Source organism: Trachypithecus francoisi, unplaced genomic scaffold (assembly GCF_009764315.1).
Source record: "Trachypithecus francoisi isolate TF-2019V2 unplaced genomic scaffold, Tfra_2.0 Lachesis_group19, whole genome shotgun sequence".
NCBI classification, from domain to species: domain Eukaryota; kingdom Metazoa; phylum Chordata; class Mammalia; order Primates; family Cercopithecidae; genus Trachypithecus; species Trachypithecus francoisi.
In genome coordinates, this window is record NW_022681464.1 from 4,663,874 (window position 1) to 4,684,635 (window position 20,762).

The window sequence follows — 20,762 nt, forward strand, 5'->3', positions numbered from 1 at the left end:
CCTATTACCACTACTCGGCACCACCCACATATTAGGGCTCCCTTGCAACCACTTTCAAACAAGGCCAGGCTTTATTCCATTTTAAAAAGCACACAAGAAAACCAAAATACTTTTGCCTGACTTTGCTGTCTCTTCTAGTCTATTTATTGCTTTCCTTTTGCAGCAAGACATCTCAATTTCCTCTTTCCTCATAGTCCCTTAGCTTTGCAGCCTAGCTTCCTTTCTCTATCACTCTATTGAAATTGTGTCCTCAAATGTCACAGTGGTGCCCTTGTAACTTAATCTGAAAAGGGTGGTGTTTTAGCCTCATTCTTCTTATTTTCTCAGCAGCATCGATTTTCTTTCTTTCTGCCTTTTTTCTTTCATATTCCACTCTGACATATTTCTCTGGTTTATATTTTTCTGCTTATCTCCTCATTGGGTTTTCTAGACCAGTCCACTGCATAGCATCATGGCTGAGTCCAAGCTCTCACATTAGCCTGCCTGTGGCTGAATTTTAACTCTGCCATGAATTAACTGCATGACCTTTGTCAAGGTAATCTCCCTGTGCCTCAGTTTTTCCAGCCTTAAAATGGAGACTGTAGTAGGAGTATTAACTTTCGGTTTGATGTAAAAATTGAATGAGATAGTCTATGTAATATTTATCCCAACATTTGGCACATAGAAGTTTTCATTGAATGTTATCTATTAGCATAACAATAAGCTCCTCCATCTTCGAAAATATAACTGTTCTTTTTTTCTTTTAGGACATATTTTCCGTATGACAGAAAGGCATACGGAAAGGCAGAGCGAGACGATAACTAATTATTGATAAATAGATTTATGCACGTGGTTGGAGAGTCCGGGGAAGGTGGGATGATGAGGGAGAGAGGCTCCTAAATTCTGCAGGTGCCGTAGTTCCCTGATTTTAATTTTGCTTTGCTTTTTACCAATAAATCATTTTGAGAGCTTAAATCGCTCCTTTCAGGACATATGGTGTTTCTTGAGCAGGAAGGGACGTCAGCGGTTAAAGCTCTTGTTGCTGGTGCAACAATCAGTCACGATGAGTCTGCCTAGCATGGAACACAGTGTCCCATCCTTAGATTAAATGCGCTCTAATAGGATTATGTAAGGAAGGAGGCAGCCATGGCGGCATCTCTGTGCAGAGGCCTCCTGGAACCCGTCCATTGAGTCATGCCGCCATCTCGCGGCCGCAGGGGGAACGGGCCTTAACAGGGCCATTTTGTTTGGTGCAGAGGGAAGGTCCCCAGAATTGCCGTCTACTGAATTTCTGCAGAAAGTGTCGGTCAGGCTGACGTGAGGGAAGAATGAGGCGGGGTATCACAGCAAGGAGAAGGAAAAACACCTCAGCATGGCGTGGGGAAGCAAAGGGCGCAAGTGATGCTTGTGCCAGCCCACAGTATTCATGTCGGTTTCATTCCAGAACAATTCCCACTCCCGCCCCAATACCCTATAAACTTTGACTTTCCCCTCTTATTTGATTCTCACTTTCCATCACTCTGTGCCGACCCGTTATCCTGAACAGACCCTGCGTCACCTCCTAATTTCCCTTCTTGTATGTTAGGAATTCAGGGCTGGGAAAATTTAGCCGAGTCATCACATTTGGCTACTACCCGGGAAAGCAGCCCTCCCGAGTCCGGAACGGGCTCCGGTTCATCACGTGGCAGCCGCCTGCAGGAGCCGCAGGTAAGGGACACTGTTGGCCGGGGCAGCCCAGATGCAGCTAGAGGTGTCCTGGCTGCACTTGGGTTCCCAAAACCTTTCTGGAATGTCACTCTGGTCACCGGTATCAGAGGGAGTTCAACCTCTAGGGGATAGCTGTTTGGTAATGTTCTCTTTGTAAAACTGAAGTGGGCAATGTTGACCAGGAAGCTGATTTTGTTTGCTTTTCACAAACTATGTTAATTGATCAATAGATGAGTTATAGATCATTCTACTGTCAGCAATATAATAGAATGACAGGGACGCAGGGAAGATATTGACACTTTAAACTGAAATGTCTATGCGGTCTGTCTTCCCTGGTTCAGCACACAGGACATTGCCAGGGAGCTGAACCTAGGCTTCTAGTACAGTGACTGAAAGGATAGCTTTCAGAGTCCTGAAATCTGCTCTGCCACTACTATTTGACTTTGAGTTAATTGTTCAACATTACTTTAAGCCCCAGTTTCTTCTTTTCTTAAATGAAGACAATTTATTTTTATTTTTATTTTTTGAGACAGGATCTTGTTCTGTTGCCCAAGCTGGGGTGCAGTGGCACAATCTCAGCTCACTGCAACCTCTGACTCCTGGGTTCAAGTGATTCTCCTGCCTCAGCCTCCTGAGGAGCTGGGACTACAGGTGTGCACTACCTTGTCTGGCTAACTTTTGTATTTTTAGTAGAGCCAGGGTTTCACCATGTTGCCTAGGCTGGTCTTGATCTCCTGATCTCAAGCAATCTGCCTGCCTTGGCCTCTCAAAATGCTGGGATTTATAGGCGTGAGCCGCCACACTCAGCCTACTATTGTGATTTATAAGTTCAGTGTTGGAAGGATTTTTAAGCAATCTAACAGTTTCTTCTGCTCATTTTACAGATAAGGAGATAAAATCAAAGTGTTTTATAATTTTGGCCTTCATAATATACCTTTTGGCTTCAATAAATAAAAGGATTATTGACCAAAAATCTAATATTTTGAGTCAGAATGATTCAAGTTTGTAAAAGCAGATTGGAGTCAGTGTAAAGCATAAAACAGTCTTCTAAGTTACCCCAAATCCACGTATCTTCAGTGAGATCAGGTATAAGCACAACATGGCAGTGAACACAAGTCCCAGCTGGGGTCGTGGAGTTGGTGAAAACCAGGGGGTCTGCACATAGCTCACTCAGGAGTATGTTCTAGAGAAAGAATTGGTTGAGGAATGTGTACAGAGATGAGTAAAACTAGAAGCAGAGCTAGCTGTGTCTTTGGCTTGCAAATGGCGAGGTGACCTCCCGGTCTTGGTTATACAAGATTAGGCACGTGTGGTGACCATAGAAACCCACCAGAAAATGTAATTCTCCTAGGAAAGAATGCCTGTCATGTACGGGTGAGTGGGCTTGGAGGAGGAGTTAGAACACCCTAAGAAGTCTTGGAATCTGTATACTACCTTAATTCACAGTGTGTTTAAAACGATCCTCTCTGAGATCCTGTGTTGCAACAGATGAGAATGATCCTTTTGTTTTTGTTGGATTGGGTGTAAAGGACTTAATGTTTTAGAAAGGAGGGAGGCACTGCAGGCAAGAAGGAGGGCGTGGGGGTGGGGGGAGTCCTTTAAGAAGCTGCGAGTACAGGAAACACAAGGCTCTGGCGAGGGGCCTTGTGACCTTGATTTAACTCCTAATTTGTTTTATTTTTTAAGGAAACTTTTAACTGAAGAATAGCATCTTGGAAAAGTTGCATAAATCATAGACAAACAGCTGCTGTGATTTTAATTTTATTTTTAAAGTGAAATTCAAAGTGCTTCACAAACATATGGTATCAATCTCTTGTTCTCTGCATAGACACTGACCTCCTTCCCTTTCTCATCCCTCGGCCCCAGCTCCCTCCCTGATTTCCATGGTTTCTACTACTGCATGGACTCAGCCTAGCGGAGTTTATTTAATTTCCAGGATAGAGGTTCTTCTATATCAGCATGCGTGTAGCATTGCTAGGCACCATATACAAAAAGTGCAATGCTCAGGCCCAACACTCCCTGAGATTCGGATCCAATTGTTCTGGGGCAGGCCTGGAGTTTATTATTATTATTTATTTTTATTTTTTAGAGACAGGATCTTGGTCTGTCAACCCAGCTGGAGTGCAGTGGCGCAATCGTGGCTTACGGCAGCCTCGGACTCCTGGGCTCAAGGGATGCTCAGCCTCCCAAAGTGCTGGGATTACAGGTGTGAGCCACTGCACCCACCTCTGGCTTGGAATTTATAACATGTACCCCGGGGAATTCTGATAGAGAAGGCGCAGCCAACACTGAGAAATGCTTTACTTTTCCCGCACCCAAGATTGAGATGATCCCTGACAACCTGTGAGATTAAACGATATCACAGTTTTTTTCTTGTGTTGGGGAGGCAGGGTTTGCTAGAAGAAGTAGTGAGCTCAAGATAGAACTCTGTATGAGTTTCTCTAACCACAGATCGAATCTTCCAGGCGGAGCCACTCAGTTCTCATTTACTTTGCCCCAAACGGGAGCATGACCTTGAGTTCTACTTACGCCTATGAAGGCGAGGCTGGCTGCTTGATTTCTGAAGCCTGGGGAAGCTGCCTTGGCTGGCTAAAGCCCTTAGCTGTTATGCTCCTCTTGGAAGAGAAGTCAAGCAGAAAGAACAGGGGAGCAGGTTTGTTTTCCTTCCCAATGGAAAGGAGCTTCAGGCACGATTTTCTTATGCCTTGGAACAGAGATACCAGCTGCTTTATAATGAGGCCCGTGCCCTCTTTGGTGAGTGGGCCCTCAGCTTCAGGGAGTTTTGCTTCTTTTATTTTGATTTTGAAATTTGAGATTTTTTCATTTGAAGGTAATCTTAATGCTATTAAATTCATAAATATGCTACTTTAAATACCCAATCCTATTTATCTAAAACAGACATTGCAAGCATACAAATATCTATTCTCTCCACATGTCAGCACCCATTCAGATCATGGTTTGGAAATGGGGAGAATAGAATTCCCTTAAACTGCAAGTCAGCTGGTGTTTCTTTACAGTTAACGTTAGCAAAATTTATGCAAAATAGTAATTCACAATGGTCTTCTTTATTTGTTAACTCACAAGGAAACACCCTCAAAACTGTATTTTGTTAAAGTGTTCAGAAATGTGGAAAAACTGAACTATATAAATATTGAAAAGTTAAAAATTCCTTAATTTTTTATTCTTGGAACCACTACCACAATTTACAGGGCAATCTACCTGATGTAACGAAAAGAAAAAGAAAAAGTTACAGCAGATAAAAGACCACAGGGATGTGCATCTAGCCAATGCTACATTGCATTATCAATAGCTGTACTTTTTGCAAACTGTGACTATGACAGTCCTGAACAAGAAGGGTTTTCTGTTTAAGCTACAATAAGTTTTCTAACTATGTATCATTGTTCCTTCCATGGCAGATTTTTACAGTTCCTCTAATGCATTTGGGATGACTATTTCAAGGTAACTCGCTGCTTTCCCAAAACTTCTCATCCTTTCTCCTGCTAAGAACTGTAGCCCTTTACTACTGTTTTTATTTTTTATTTTTTTGGAGACAGAGTCTCGCTCTATCCCCCAGGCTAGAGTGCAGAGGCATGATCTCGGCTCACTGCAACCTCTGCCTCCCGGGTTCAAGCGATTATCATGCCTCAGCTTCCTGAGTAGCTGAGATTACAGGCACCCGCCACCATGCCCAGCTGATTTTTGTACTTTTAGTAGAGATGGGGTTTCACTATGTTGACCAGACTGGTCTCGAACTCCTGACCTCAGGTGATCCACTCACCTCGGCTTCCCAAAGTGCTGGGATTACAGGTGTGAGCCACCGTGCCCAGCCTCCTTTTCTGCTGTTTTTAGAACCTTCTGCTACCATATCTACTGTTTCCACTACCAGATCCATAACCATCACCATAGGGACTGCCTGAGCTTCTTCCACCAAAACTGCCCCGTTTCATGGGTTCATAATTTGATTGCTGTTTCCAAGATCGTTATAGTTCCCACCACCACCATAGTTACCACCACCAAAATTTCCTCCTTCACTGTAACCATCATATCATCCACCACTGCCACCATATGGACTACCTTGGTTTTCATATCCTGGTCCACCACCACCATGGTCCCCTCTACTCTTATGACCAGGATCACCACCCATAGTGGCTACCGTCACCTCCAAATCCATTCTATCCACCGTCCTCTCCTGCATAACTGTCTCTGCTGCCATCACCTTCATCACCATAGCCTCCTTTCCACCAAAGTTCCCACCACGGCCAAAATTACCTTCACCACCTCCAAAGTTTCCTCCACGACCAGCCAAGTTGCCAGATCCACTTCCGTGACCTCTTTATGACCCAGTAGACTCCATCTTGTTTAGAAAGGACCCTTTTTACTTTACAATTATGCCCATTAATAGCATAGTCTATCTGAACAACAATTTTATCAATTGTTTCATGATCATCAAAAGTTATAAGAGCAAATCCTGTTTTCCACTCTGCCTGGCTTCCCTAACTTTTTAATTTATTATTATTATTTTTTGAGATGGAGTCTCGCTCTGTTACCCAGGCGTACAGCGGCATGATCTTAGCTCACTGCAACCCTGCCTCCTGGGTTCAAGCAATTCTCCTGCCTTAACCTCCTGAGTAACTGGGATTACAGGCATGCACCACCATGCCCAGCTAACTTTTGTATTTGTAGTAGAGACAGGATTTCACCACGTTGGTCAGGCTGGTCTCGAACTCCTGAGCTCAAGTCATCTGCCTGCCTCAGCCTCCCAAAATGCTGAAGTTACAGGCTTGAGCCACTGTGCCTGGTTCATAACTTCTATGGTTTCAATCTTGTCACACTTTTCAAAGGAGTCTCTCAAATTATATTCTTCTGTCTCTTCCTTATTACTCTCAACAAATATTTTCTTCTTTTTTTTTTGAGATGGAGTCTCGCTCTGTCGCCCAGGCTGGAGTGCAGTGGTGCGATCTCAGCTCACTGCAAGCTCTGCCTCCCGGGTTCACGCCATTCTCCTGCCTCAGCCTCCCGGGTAGCTGGGACTACAGGCGCCCACCACCATGCCCGGCTAATTTTTTTGTATTTTTAGTAGAGATGGGGTTTCACCATATTAGCCAGGATGGTTTCGATCTCCTGACCTCGTGATCCGCCCACTTCGGCCTCCCAAAGTGCTGGGATTACAGGTGTGAGCCACCGTGCCCGGCAAACATTGTCTGTACTGTTGGATGGGCACCAGGCTTTACAGAACCCTCTCTAGAAACAGCTGTCTCTGGTTTCGCTACATGCCCATCAACCTTGTGTGATTGAGCACACTTTGCTGCACCAGCGTAAGTCACAAAACCAAGGCCCCCAAGATGTTTTGTTTGGGAGTTTCTCATTATCACACAATCTGTGGGTGTGCCCCATTCCTCAAAATGGTCTCTTAAACTGGCCTCTGTAGTTTCAAAGCTCAGGCCACCAAGAACCAGTTTTCTCAACCACCCTGATTCCCATGGGTCTTGCCCCTGTCACTGGCTGCAGGGGCAGATGGTGATGGCCCAAGTCAGGCTGGGGGCAACTGGGTCACAGCTTTACCTCCACTTTGAGCTTTTATTTTTTTGAAGGTAATCTTAATGCTATTCAAATTCACAAATATGCTAATATAAATCACCAGTCCTATTTGTCTAAAGTAAGATTGTGTTCAACCCCTCCTTCAACATGGGACAGGAGTTTTGCTTCTTTTAGGCTCCCTGTACCCATTGTCAGGCACCTGTTGGCTCTGATCTGGAGCATCTGACCTGAGAATCTTTAGGTTCTATTGAAACATAAAGTTGTTAAAAGAAAAGCCCCAGAAAGAAGCAACCAAGCGTGTTTTTTGGCTCTATGTGAGCCAAATTATAATTTTTTTTTATTATTATACTTTAAGTTCTAGGGTACATGTGCACAACATGTGGGTTTGTTACATAAGTATACATGTGCCATGTTAGTGTGCTGCACCCATTAACTCGTCATTTACATTAGGTATATCTCCTAATGCTACCCCTCCCTGCTTCCTCCCTCCCCACAATAGGCCCTGGTGTGTGATGATCCCCTTCCTGTGTCCAAGTGATCTCATTGTTCAGTTCCTACCTATGAGTGAGAACATGCGGTGTTTGGTTTTCTGTTCTTGCGATAGTTTGCTGAGAATGATGGTTTCCAGCTGCATCCATGTCCCTACAAAGGACACGAACTCATCCTTTTTTATGGCTGCATAGTGTTCCATGGTGTACATGTGCCACATTTTCTTAACTCAGTCTGTCACTGATGGACATTTGGGTTTATTCCAAGTCTTTGCTATTGTGAATAGTGCTGCAATAAACATACGTGTGCATGTGTCTTTATAGCAGCATGACTTATAATCCTTTGGGTATATACCCAGTAGTGGGATGGCTGGGTCAAATGGTATTTCTAGTTCTAGATCCTTGAGGAATCGCCACACTGTTTTCCACAATGGTTGAACTAGTTTACAGTCCCACCAACAGTGTAAAAGTGTTTCTATTTCTCCACGTCCTCTCCAGCACCAAATTTAAAATTTTAAAATTTTATTTTAGTTTCAGGGGTACAGGTGTGGGTTTGTTGTAAAGTAAATTGTGTGTAGCAGGGGTGTGAAGTATGGGTTGTTTTGTCACTCAGGTAGTAAGCATGGCACCCGACAGGTAGTTTTTCACTCTTCACCCTCCTCCTGCCCTCCACCCTGGTGTCTGCTGCCTTTTGTGTGTCCACGGGCACTCAACGTGTGGCTCCCACTTACAAGTGAGAACATGCGGTACTTGGTTTTCTCCTCCTGTGTTAGTTTGCTTAGAATAATGACCTCCAGCTCCATCCTCAATGTGAATTTTAAAATCCCTTTACTCTGGAGGGAAGCAACACTGTACTGCTGTGGTTTCTTTCTGTGAATGCAGTGGTTCTCCAAGTGTGGTCACCAAACCAGTCACATCCCAGTGTCACCTGGGAGCTTGTTAGAAATAGAAATTATTAGGCCCTGCTGCTGATGCCCAAAATGAGAAACTCTGGGGCCTGGGCCTGGGAATCTCGGCTCACTGCAACCTCTGCCTCCCGGGTTCAAGCAATTATCATGCCTCAGCCTCCCAAGTAGCTGGGATTACAGGCGCCCGCCACCATGCCCAGCTGATTTTTGTATTTTTAGTAGAGATGGGGTTTCACTATGTTGACCAGACTGGTCTCGAACTCCTGACCTCAGGTGATCCACTCACCTCGGCTTCCCAAAGTGCTGGGATTAAGGGTGTGAGCCACCATGCCCAGCCTCCTTTTCTGCTGTTTTTAGAACCTTCTGCTACCATATCTACTGTTTCCACTACCAGATCCATAACCATCACCATAGGGACTGCCTGAGCTCCTTCCACCAAAACTGCCCCGTTTCATGGGTTCATAATTTGATTGCTGTTTCAACAATCAAAATGTTTTAACAAGTCTGCTGGGTGATTCCGATGCACATGGAAGTGTGAGAGCCACTGGTTTAATGAGGAAGCCTGTGGGAATACCTTGAAGCAAACAGAGAATCTCGGTTCAGCCAGGTAACTGATGGAAAGAGAACCTCTCGCTAATTGGTGGGGATGCAATTTTTCTGGGGTTTTATTTTGGTTCCCCCTTGCAGTGGTGAGAAGATTCCTGTTGGCCAGATAGGAAGGCGATATAGGTCCTGGAGGTTATGGGGTGAGGGAGTGTTTCCATGGACCTCTCCGGAATGGAGCAAATCCACCTAGGATTTCGTGGACCAAATCTACCTGGGGGGCAAGGACGGCAGAGAAATCAAGTCCCCGTGCACCTCCAGATCAAGGAAGTCAAATGTTCCAAAGTACAGCTGTTGAAAAGGGTCAGGTTGTATCAGAGAAGAGTGTGTCTTGGTTTGGCCAGGACTTTTCCAGCTTTAGGACTGAAAGTCCCATGTCCCTGGAAGCTCCCCAGCCCTGGGAAAACCAAGACAGTTGGTCACTGGTCACTGTAGTTCAGTGACTGCCTGCTGGAATTACTTGGTGGGCTTTAAAAAATACTGATGCCTGGGCCCCTCTCCGGAGATAATGGTAGACTTGGTCTGGATGTTTAGAAGTTCCTCAGGTGATCCTAAGGTAGCCGGGGTTAAGAATGGCTGCAGCTGCTTGCCTGCCATTTCTCCTATTAAATAAAGGAAAACACAAAACATATACAAGTCAATGGTTCTAATGAGGTTGAACCCCTACCACATATTATATATGAAAATTAGCTCAAAATGGATCAATGACCTAAATAGAAAGGCTAAAACTATGTAAAACGCTTAAAAGAACATAAAGAGGTAAATCTTCATGACCTTAGATGTGGCAATAGATTCATAGATATAACACTAAAAGCATGAGTAAGAACAATAAAAATAGACAAATTGGACTTCATCAAAACTTTTGTGCACAAAGGACATTATCCAGAAAGTGAAAAGACAGCCCACAGAATGGGCTAGAATATTTGTAAACCATATATCTGATAATGGTCTAGTATTCAGAATATATAAAGAATTCTTACAACTCAGAAAAAGACAACCCAACGGAAAATGAGCAAAGGATTTGAATAGAAATTTCTCCAAAGAAGATATAAATCACTAACAAGCACACGAAAAGATGCTTAGCCTCATTAGTCATTAGGGGAATGCAAATAAAAACCACAAAGGACAGACCACTTCATACCTACTAAGATGGATCTAATAATAAATAACAATAATAATGGAAAATAAAAGTTGGTAAGGATGTGGAGAAATTGGAACCCTCATACATTGCTGGTGAGAATGTAAAATGGTGTAGCCAACAGTTTGGTGGTTCTTCAAAAAGTTAAACATAGAGTTACCATAGGATGGCTGGGCTTGGTGACTCACGCCTGTAATCCTGACACTTTGGGAGGCTGAGGTAGGGGATCACTTGAGGTCAGGAGTTGAATACCAGCCTGCCCAACATGGCAAAGTCCTGTGTCTACTAAAAATACAAAAATTAGCCAGGCATGGTGGCGTGCGCCTGTAATCCCAGCAACTAGGGAGGCTGAGGCAAGAGAATCCCTTGAACCCAGGAGGCAGAGGTTGCAGTGAGTCACTGCACTCCAGCCTAGGAGACAGAGTAAGACTCTGTCTCAAAAAAAGAAAAAAAAGAAAAGAAAAAGAATTACCATATGACTCAGCAATTCTACTCCTAAGTATATACCCCAAATAACTGAAAGCAAATACCCAAACAGATAGTTGTGCACAGATACTCATAGTAGCATTATTCAAAATAGCCAAAACAGGGAAACAGCCCAAGTGCCTATCAATAGGTGAATGCATAAACAAATTGTGGTATAACCATACAATGGAATATTATTCGGCCATAAAAAATGACAAAATATTGATACATACTACAACATGGATGAACCTCAAAAACAATATACTAAGAAAAAGAAACCAGTTATAAATGATCACAATAATGTATGATTCCATATATGTGAAATATTCAGAATAGGTAAATCTATTGAGACAGAAGGCAGATTAACATGCCCAGGGCTGGGGGAGGATGGGATAGGGAATGGATGCCTAATGGGTGCAGGGTTTTCTTTTGGGGTGATGAAAAAGTTTTGCTATTAGACAGAGGTGGTAGTTGCAGAACATTGTTTAAATGGCTAATTGTATGTTACATGGATTTCACCTAAATTAAAAGAAAATCATCAGGGTACTCATACCTACAAAGTACATTTGAAATCAAGCTCTTTACAAGTCAAAGTCTTCCACAGCTGGCCTTTAACTAGCCCCTGTAGCCTATGTTCTACCTCTCTCCTACTATTTTAATCATTACTGCTACCATCACCATGATACTGCATGGGATCCCGTTGAATCCCAAAGTGTCATATATGCTCTGCCTCTGCTTCCAAGCTCACCAGTGTGCTTTGGGAAGTCTTCACCAGCTGTTCCAGCCCATGGTCCTCTCTCGGCTCCAGTGGCTCTTAACTTTATGCCCTTGCCACTCAAAACATAGTACCTGCTTGGCATCCCCTGGGAGCTTGGAAGAAAGGCGGAATCTCGAGTTCCCGCTGCAGACACACTGAACAAGATCTTCAAATTATTTTAGTGCACATTAAAGTTTGAGAAGTGCTGGTTTGTACTAGTTGGCCCCAAGTCAGGCTGTGGATCAGAATCACTTGGTAAGCTATGTTTATGTATACTATACTCTTTCAATAACACATGCAGATGGTAAAATTACAAGCTGTACATATACAAAAAAGGGTGAAAAAAGTAAGTTTCCCTCCAATTTCAATTCCTCGGATTTCCAGCCCAGAAGTCATCTCTCTTAATGTTTCTTGGGTATTTTTCCTCCTTCTATGCATATGCAAGCATATATATACATATGTATTTCCTGCCCTCATTTTGATTTTACACAAGTGGTAAAGTACTGTACACATGGATTCGCACTTTTCACTCAAAATTATATCATGGAGATTATGTTAGCACATGTTGATCTGCCCAATATTCTTCTTAGTGATTGCATAGCAGTTTTTGTAAAGGTGTATAGTTGTAATATATGTAATTTATTTATGTTCAAACCATTGGCTGGGCACAGTGGCTCAAGCCTATAATCTCAACACTTTGGGAGACTGAGGCAGAAGGATTGCATGAACCCAGGAGTTTGAGACAAGACTGGACAACGTAAAAAAAAAAAAAAAATTAATTGGGTGTGGTGGCATGCACCTGTGGCCCCAGCAACTCAGAGGCTGAGGCAGGGGGATTGCTTGAGCCTGGGAGGTTGAAGCTGCAGTGAGCTGTGTTCCTGCCACTGCCCTCCACCCTGGGAGACAGAGTAAAGCCCTATCTCAAACCCCTGCCCCGCTCCCCCTTCCTCTGCCCAAACCATTAAAGAACACCATATTGTTTATTACGGCGCTATGGTGGCTATCCTTTGTGTATATCTTTGAGCATGTGATGTGCTAATTTCTATAGGATTAAAGAATTGCCAATTATGTGTGCTTTAAAGTGGTAAGAGACAGTGCCGAATCCTCTCTAAAAAGAGGTACCAATTTACATTCTTGGAGAACTTTTAAAAACACATTTGAGGCTACTCTGTATTTCAATTCATGAGAACTCTGTGGGCAGAGCCTGGGAATCTGCATTTTACTTCTTTGGTGATAATGATAAAAGAAATCTGCAAAATGGAGTGGGGAACCAGAGGGCAGATCTCCCTTGACCCCCAAGCTGCTATTCCTCTTGGGCTGCCTTGGGTTGCTATTTATCTATGTGACTGTTCTATCTCCTCACCACGGTGGAAGGTTCCTAAAGACAGGCCTCAGGATTGCTGCCTCTTTATATTCTTACCCCAGCACAATGCATTGTACAACAATGTTTGTTGATGTTAAGTGTCTGTGGCTCATGTGATTTTTTTTTTTTTTTTTTTTTTTTTTTAGTTCAATGGACCAAAGACAGAGGAGAATCCTGGGCCAGCCCCTTTCCATCCCTACTTCCCAGCCCAAGCAGAAAAGGACATCAATGATATCTTTCTTTTCCAAGGTCTGACACAAAATATTATGAACACATTTCTCCTCCCAGCAGCTGTTTTGTAAGATGTATGTTTGCTTGGTCTGTGGTTAGTTAGTCCTGCTCCCCTGAAGTTCCTTCTGAAAAAACTTTGATAACAGTTCTTTTAACATGGATAGGATGTTTACAGGATGACAAGAAGATTAGTTGAGAATAACTTGCTGCTAACTCAATAATACAAATATGGTGTGGTGGCTCACGCCTGTAATCCCAGCACTTTGGGAAGCTGAGGCAGGTGGATCACTTGAGCTCAGGAGTTCTAAACCAGCCTGGGGAACAGGCAAAACCCTGTCTCTATCAAAAATACAAAAATTAGCTGGGCATGGTGGCATGTACCTGTAGTCCCAGCTACTCAGGGCTGAGGTGGGAGGATCGCTTGAGCCCGGGAGGTAGGGGTTGCAGTGAGTTGAGATTGTGCCACTGCACTGCAGCATGGGCAACAGAGTGAGACGCTGTCTTTAAAAAAAAAAAAGTTAGATAAAAAAGGAATGAACGGTAATGAAAATCCAGGAATACTAATGAAGCTTGGAAATCACCAAATCTCATCCATAGCACTACTGAGATAGCTGAATCTCAAGCCAGTCTCCCGCTCTAGGCCCCTCTCTAAGGATGATGGGGAGGTGGCTTTTGTCTTCTTTGATCTTGTCTGGATCTTTCAACATCTTGATTCTGACTCTAGTACATGTTGCTGTGTTTTGGGTCCTGCTGCACACCAGGGTCTTCCCGCATGAGAGCTCACAGGCTTACTACAAAGGCTCAGAGACTAGCCTATCTCTTGCCCCATCCCTGGCCCTGCAATTACTTCGAGTTCAGTGTTTTTGTTTGTTTTTGAGACGGAGTCTTGCTCTGTTGTCCAGGCTGGAGTGCAATGGTGTGATCTCAGCTCACTGCAACTTCTGCCTCCCAGGTTCAAGCAATTCTCCCTGCCTCAGCCTTCCAAGTAGCTGGGATTACAGGCATCTGCCACCACGCCCAGCTAATTTTTTGTATTTTTATAGAGATGGGATTTCGGGGTTTTGCTCTGTTGGCCAGGCTTGTCTCGAACTCCTGACCTCAGGCGATCCGCCTTCCTTGGCCTCCCAAAGTGCTGGCATTACAGGAGTGATAGAGTTTAGTTCTTAAAGTACAGGTTTCTGCATCAGACACAATTTGCATTATTCATGAATTTCTCTTCCTGCTCTTAATTGCATGTTCAGATGCATGCATTCTGGAGTTGGGACATCCTTTAAGTGCCCTGAAATGTTTGTAGATGTGCACTAGATCAGTCCTGAAATGTTTGTAGATGTGCACTAGATCAGTCCTGAAATGTTTGTAGATGTGCACTAGATCAGTCCTGAAATGTTTGTAGATGTGCACTAGATCAGTCCTGAAATGTTTGTAGATGTGCACTAGATCAGTCCTGAAATGTTTGTAGATGTGCACTAGATCAGTCCTGAAATGTTTGTAGATGTGCACTAGATCAGTCCTGAAATGTTTGTAGATGTGCACTAGATCAGTCCTGAAATGTTTGTAGATGTGCACTAGATGTTTGCAGATATGCTTTGCTAATTGTGTCAAGTGCTATTGAGAGGTTGAGTAACATGACTACTGAGAACTGACCCTTGGAATTAGCCATATGGCAGGGTAGGGGTGAGGGGACATTAGCCTGATTGCAGAGGGTTCAAGAGGCAATGGGAGGAGACAAATGGGAGAAAACAAGTATAGAAGTCTTTCAAGGCATTTGGCTACAAAGGAGAGCAGAAAAATTGCAAAGAGCTGGAAAAGAAGGGGTAAAGAGAGCTCTTTGAGGAGTAACGGCACTCCTTTCCCTGTGAAATGGATCCCTATTCCCAGGTCACATCAACACTGATCAAGTCTTCTTTCTTTCAACTTCTATCACACCCATAGCTGCTCTAGAGCCTCTCCCCATAATCTTCTAAACCTACCTCAACACCAGCCTGCATTATCTTTATTGCCCTCTTTCTCCATCAATTTATTCATTATGTAGACCAAATGAGTACATTTCCAACAAAACCCAGGCATTTTTAGTAGGAGAATGAAGGGGTAAAATTGAGCAGGCCATCGCGGGATTTTCTTTAGAGGGAGGGATTGGGGTTGGGATTGTGTATGACTCTGAACACTCCCAAATTAATACATTTTTGACTCATCACCCAGGTCTCTTGGAAACTGAGGTTCCAGAAGCGGGAGCCTCTGAAGAATGTGTTTTTCGTCTTGGCAGAAAGAGCTCGGGACCCCAATGCTAAAAAGCGTCGCATGGCAATGAGAGGCCTGGGAACCATGGCCTGTGAAGCCCCTGACAAGGTAGGGAAGGAGAGTGGGGCTCAGCCAGGACCCTATGCCTCTCCAACCCTCTTGGTGTGGAGACTCCAGGGCTGGAGTATGGTCTCTGAGGTATTAGTTATCTATCACCCCAGAACAAACCACCGCACACACTTAGCAGCTTACAGCAACACATGTTGATTATCTCGGTTTTCGCTGGTCAGGAGTCCAGGTGTAGCTCAGCTGGGTCCTCTGCTCAGGATCTCACCAGGCTGCAATCAAGTGTCTGCCAGACTGCATTCCTTCCTGAAGCTCAGGGGTCGCTTACATAGTTGTTGGCAGAATTCAGTTACTTCCCATTGCGGGACAGAGGTTTCTGTTTTTTTGACTGCTGTAGGCCAGGGGCCACTTTCAATGCCTGGAAGCCACTCTCTCACAGCATTATGTAGACCAAATGAGATGTTTGTAGCTGTGTACTAGATCTTTGTTTGTAGCTGTGTACTAGATCTTTGTTTGTAGATGTGTACTAGATGTTTGTAGACGTGTAGATGTGTACTCGCTTCCTCCAGGCTAGCAGGAAGGTGTTGCCTCCTCCTGTCTGCTAAGGTAGAGTGTTATGGGCTGGGCTGTGGTGCCTCACGCCTGCAGTCCCAGCACTTTGGGAGGCCAAGGCGGGTGAACCACTTGAGATCAGGAGTTCAAGACCAGCCTGGCCAACATGATGAAACCCCATCTCTTTTGTATTTTTGTAAAAATACAAAAAATTAGCCAGGCGTGCCTGCAATCTCAGCTACTCAGGAGGCTGAGGTATGAGCAGAGATCACACCAGGCACTCCAGCCTGAGCAACAGAGCGAGACTCCATTTCAGAAAAAAAAAAAAAGAGTCTTATGCAATATAAAGTCATGTCCGTAGGCTGGAAGCGAGTCACAGTTTCCTTCTGCACTCAAGGGGAGGAGACTTATTCAAGGTGTCACCCATTCAGGGTCATCTTAGGCTCATGTCACCTCAGCAATATCAGTTGTGGGAGACAGAGCTGCAGGAAGGATAAACTCACAGCTGTTACCCGTTCTGATGAATTTAAGTGATTTTTTTCTAGTAATTTATGTTTGTTTCATAAAAGATGTTTTTTCCACCTCCTCTTTTACCATCCGCCAACTTCAGTGCCCATTTTGTCTCCTCCCCACTATAAAGGTACCTTGTTCTCCCCAGGCCCCGAGATCACCCAGGTCTGCCGCCCTATTTGAAGAGCCCTACCCAGCCTCACCCACCCACATGCCACACTCCAGATCACTCTTTTTGTTTTCCTTCCTAGGCTGAGTTGGGCTCTTGGATTGGGCTAATGGAGCTTTTCTATTTTAATGAGAGTTGTGCAGATCTTGAAAAAAATCCTTGGTCTCTTAATTCAAGTCCTAGGTTATTAGTAGCCTAGATGTGGGGTTGCTTTTCAACCCATGGGGAGCAATTCCTGTGCTATTAATGCTTTTCAAACCTTGGTGACAGGTGAGAAAGCATAAGAAAATTGTCCTCGACCTGCTGGTGTACGGATTGTATGATCCTGTGAGTTTGGAAGTCATCCATGAGAGTATGAAGACTCTGACCGTCGTTCTGGGCAAGATCCAAGGGAAAGGTTTGGGTTCCTTCTTCATAGACATCACACTTCAGACCAGGACTTTATTAGATGATGTAAGTAAATTAGAGAAATTCTGCTTTACTGAAATCAAAGTGGGATTAGAAATGTGACTGTGGGGCCAGGCGTGGTGGCTCATGCCTGTAATCCCAACACTTTGGAGGCCAAGGTGGGCAGATCACGAGGTCAGGAGACAGAGACCATCCTGGCCAACATGGCGAAACCCTGTCTTTACTACAATACAATTAGCTGGGCCTGGTGGTACACGCCTGTAGTCCCAGCTACTCGGGAGGCTGAGGCAGGAGCATCACTTGAACTTGGGAGGCAGAGGTTGCAGTGAGCCAAGATCGCACCACTGCACTGCGGCCTGGCAATAGAGCAAGATTCCATCTCAAAAAAAAAAAAAAAAATGTGAGCTGTGGATGGTTTGTTGCTGGGGAACAAGGTCTCTATTATTCACTTATTTATTAACACATCTTGTTGAGAGACTAGTGCTATGTTAGGGTTGGGAGGACATATAAAGATGCATAGAATTTTATCTCTACCCCTCAAGGGTTTTTTTGTTTGTTTGAGACAGGGTCTCACTCTGTCGCCCAGGCTGGAGTGCCATGGCGTGATCTTGGCTCACTGCAACCTCCGCCTTTTGGGCTCAAGTGATCCTCCCACCTCAGCCTCCCAAGTAACTGGGACTACAGGCACATGCCACCACGCCTGGCTAATTTTTGTATTTTTGTAAAGATGGGTTTTCTTTTTTTTTTTTTTTTTTTTGAGGCGGAGTCTCGCTCTGTTGCCCGGACTGGAGTGCAGTGGCCGGATCTCAGCTCACTGCAAGCTCCGCCTCCCGGGTTTACGCCATTCTCCTGCCTCAGCCTCCCGAGTAGCTGGGACTACAGGCGCCCGCCATCTCGCCCGGCTAGTTTTTGTATTTTTTTTTTAGTAGAGACGGGGTTTCACCGTGTTAGCCAGGATGGTCTCGATCTCCTGACCTCGTGATCCGCCCGTCTCGGCCTCCCAAAGTGCTGGGATTACAGGCTTGAGCCACCGCGCCCGGCCAAGATGGGTTTTCACTATATTGCCCAGGCTAGTCTCAAACTCCTGGGCTCTAGTGACCCACGTGCCTCGGCCTCCCAAAGTGTTGGGATAACAGGTGTGAGCCACTGCACCTGGCGAGTATTCATCTTAACAGAGAAGTGGGCATATGTACACTGATGATGATGTACACTGATTGACTAACATGTAGTCAATGCTGTCTTATAAATGTGGCAATAGCAATGATTAGCATTTAGTGAGCCCTCACTGTGTGCCAGGCACAGTGCTAGGCAGTTTACATGAATCATCTCATATAATCTTCACAATAACCCTGTGAGATGGGCACTGAAATTATCTTCACTTTGTAGACAAGGAAACCAAGGCACAGAAAGGTTAGAACTTGCCCAAGTTCACAGAGCCAGGAAGTAGCCATGCCACCAGCTCCTCTGACTATAGGGCTGCACTCTTAACTCTCAGATGACAAGTCAGGCTAAGCAAAAAGTGCACCGGCACATTGTTCAGTCCGAAACTGAGAAGAGTCAGAGACCCTGACTGCAAGCTAACAAGTTAGCCTGCCAGTTATTCTGTCCCTGAAAGACAAGACCTACAGAACAGCGAACAGATCTTTTATTTACTCCCAGAGAGATTTGCAGCATGTCCCCAAGCCCTAATTCTCTCTGGAGCCACATGGTGAGAGCCAGATGTGTCAGCAGCACAGGAGAGGAGAAGAGGCCTTGACCTTATGTAACTTGGAGCTCATATAGGAGCTGGGCACATGTGTCCCACCTGCTCCAGAGACACAGAGGGATTTTTGCTCTTGAATGTAAGCCAGTTCTCTCTGGGGAGGGAGCGAGGAAAGGTCCCTACTTACCACATTGGAGTGTAAGCAGATGTCTCTGGGGAAATGGCTCTAAATCTCTTGGAGGTGCCATCTGAACTTCCAGAACTTGTTTGTCGTTCAACCACTTTTTTTTTTTTTTTGAGATAGGGTCTCGCTATATTGCCCAGGCTGGAGTGCAGTGGCCTAGGAACACAGCTTACTACAGCCTCAACCTCCCAGGCTCAAGTGATCCTCCCACCTCAGCCTCCTGAGTGGCTGGGACCACAAGTGCATGCCACTATGCCTGGCTAATTTTTGTAGTTTTTGTAGAGATGGGGTCTCGCTATGTTGCCCAGGCTGGTCTCTAACTGGGCTTAAGCAATTCTCCTGTCTCAGCCTCCCAAAAGGCTGGGATTTCAGGCATGAGACATGTGCCTGGCCTTCAACCGTTTTTAAAAACCCTGGTTGCCTGGAATTTTTGAGCAGAAGTCCCTGGCCACGTAGAAACACAGAAATTCTTATGCAGAGCTGTTTGCTGATAGTTTACATCTCAATTACAGATAGCACTCTTCACTATCTGAGGCCCGTCCCTAGGAGGACGGGCATCTGTTTTACGTGTCTATACATATTATAGCATTAGGGTATGGCTTTGGATGGGGTACATTCTCCATTAAAATTAGTTAAACACACACACACGCGCACACACACACCCTCACTGATAGAGCAGTGAAGATAATACAACCCTAAGCCAGGCGTGGTGGTGTGTGCCTGTAATCCCAGCTACTCAGGAGGCTGAGGCAGGAGGGTCACTTGAGCCCAGGAGTTGGAGGCCAGCTTGGGCAATGTAGCAAGATGCTGTGTCTAAAATAAAATAAAATAAAATGCAATCCTAAGGCAATTTCGGTATGCATCATGTGCTAAATTTTTAAAATATATTTCACGATACCATTAGTGGTCCTCAGTCTTGCTGGGTCTCTGTGACCCCCAGTTCTTGGTGCTCCTTCCCCCCTGTGAAGGCCCATCCCAGCCCTCCTACCTTTGGTTTACCTGGAGGAGGACTTAGACTACAAAACCCGTGCACCAGGAGTCAGGTGTTTGGGTTACTATACTGGCTCTGTTACCTGACAGTGTGATTTTGGGCAAGTTCCTTAAGTGCCTTGGGCCTTGTTCTCCTCACCTGGAAAGGTGATACTTGGACCAAACAGCTCACCTTGGAAAGAAAGAGAGGGTGGAGTCCACTGAAATGCACTCAGGGACAAACCAACCAATCAGACTGGAATCAGGGAGAGCTGGGAGGGTGTTGGGGGAAGAAACATGATTATTATATCTACTGCAGATAGGAGAAACTCAGACCAAAAGCAAAGAAAAGAGACTTGGCAAAAATGCTGGAGTAATAAACAGGGAACTGGTTGAATGAATTTTCGTGCAGAAAAGAAAAAGAGAAAAAAGAAAAGAAAAATAAAAATGAAAACTCCTTTGTTTATTGACATAGAAAGAGCTCTCAGACTGATGAACACTCAAGCTGCATAACAACAGTGGCATGTGCTTCCATTTATGTAGAGAAGAGGGAAAGGATCACATGATATACATCTTTCTTCTTTATTTTCGGGAGAGATACACACAAAACAACTTTATTAGCTTGTGGGGAGGAAAATTTGGTGGCCGATGGAGAGGAGTAGGAAGTAGATCTACTTTTTCTATAAAGCTTTTTGGTTATTTTGAATTTTGGGAACTTTACAAATGTGTTCTATCTCCACAACATGAAATAATGAACAAAAAATCTGGGAAGGTGGGAGTAGCACTA

General features: G+C 44.5%; 1 protein-coding gene across 4 annotated transcripts in view; it reads left to right on the top strand.

The window, feature by feature from the left end:
• The window catches only part of MRO (maestro), a 45,878-nt gene that overhangs the window by 21,357 nt on the left and 3,759 nt on the right, over positions 1-20,762 (top strand). The window contains exons 2-6 of one of the 4 annotated variants that reach the window (XM_033177709.1): positions 1,565-1,686; positions 5,103-5,145; positions 13,093-13,195; positions 15,377-15,523; positions 16,983-17,165. In XM_033177709.1, the coding sequence (XP_033033600.1) occupies positions 5,132-5,145; positions 13,093-13,195; positions 15,377-15,523; positions 16,983-17,165 (447 nt within the window). In that variant the 5' untranslated portion in view covers positions 1,565-1,686; positions 5,103-5,131. Of the gene's footprint in view, positions 1-1,137; positions 1,687-5,102; positions 5,146-13,092; positions 13,196-15,376; positions 15,524-16,982; positions 17,166-20,762 lie in introns of those variants that run through there. The other 3 variants (XM_033177710.1, XM_033177711.1, XM_033177712.1) reach the window with 3 other exon arrangements.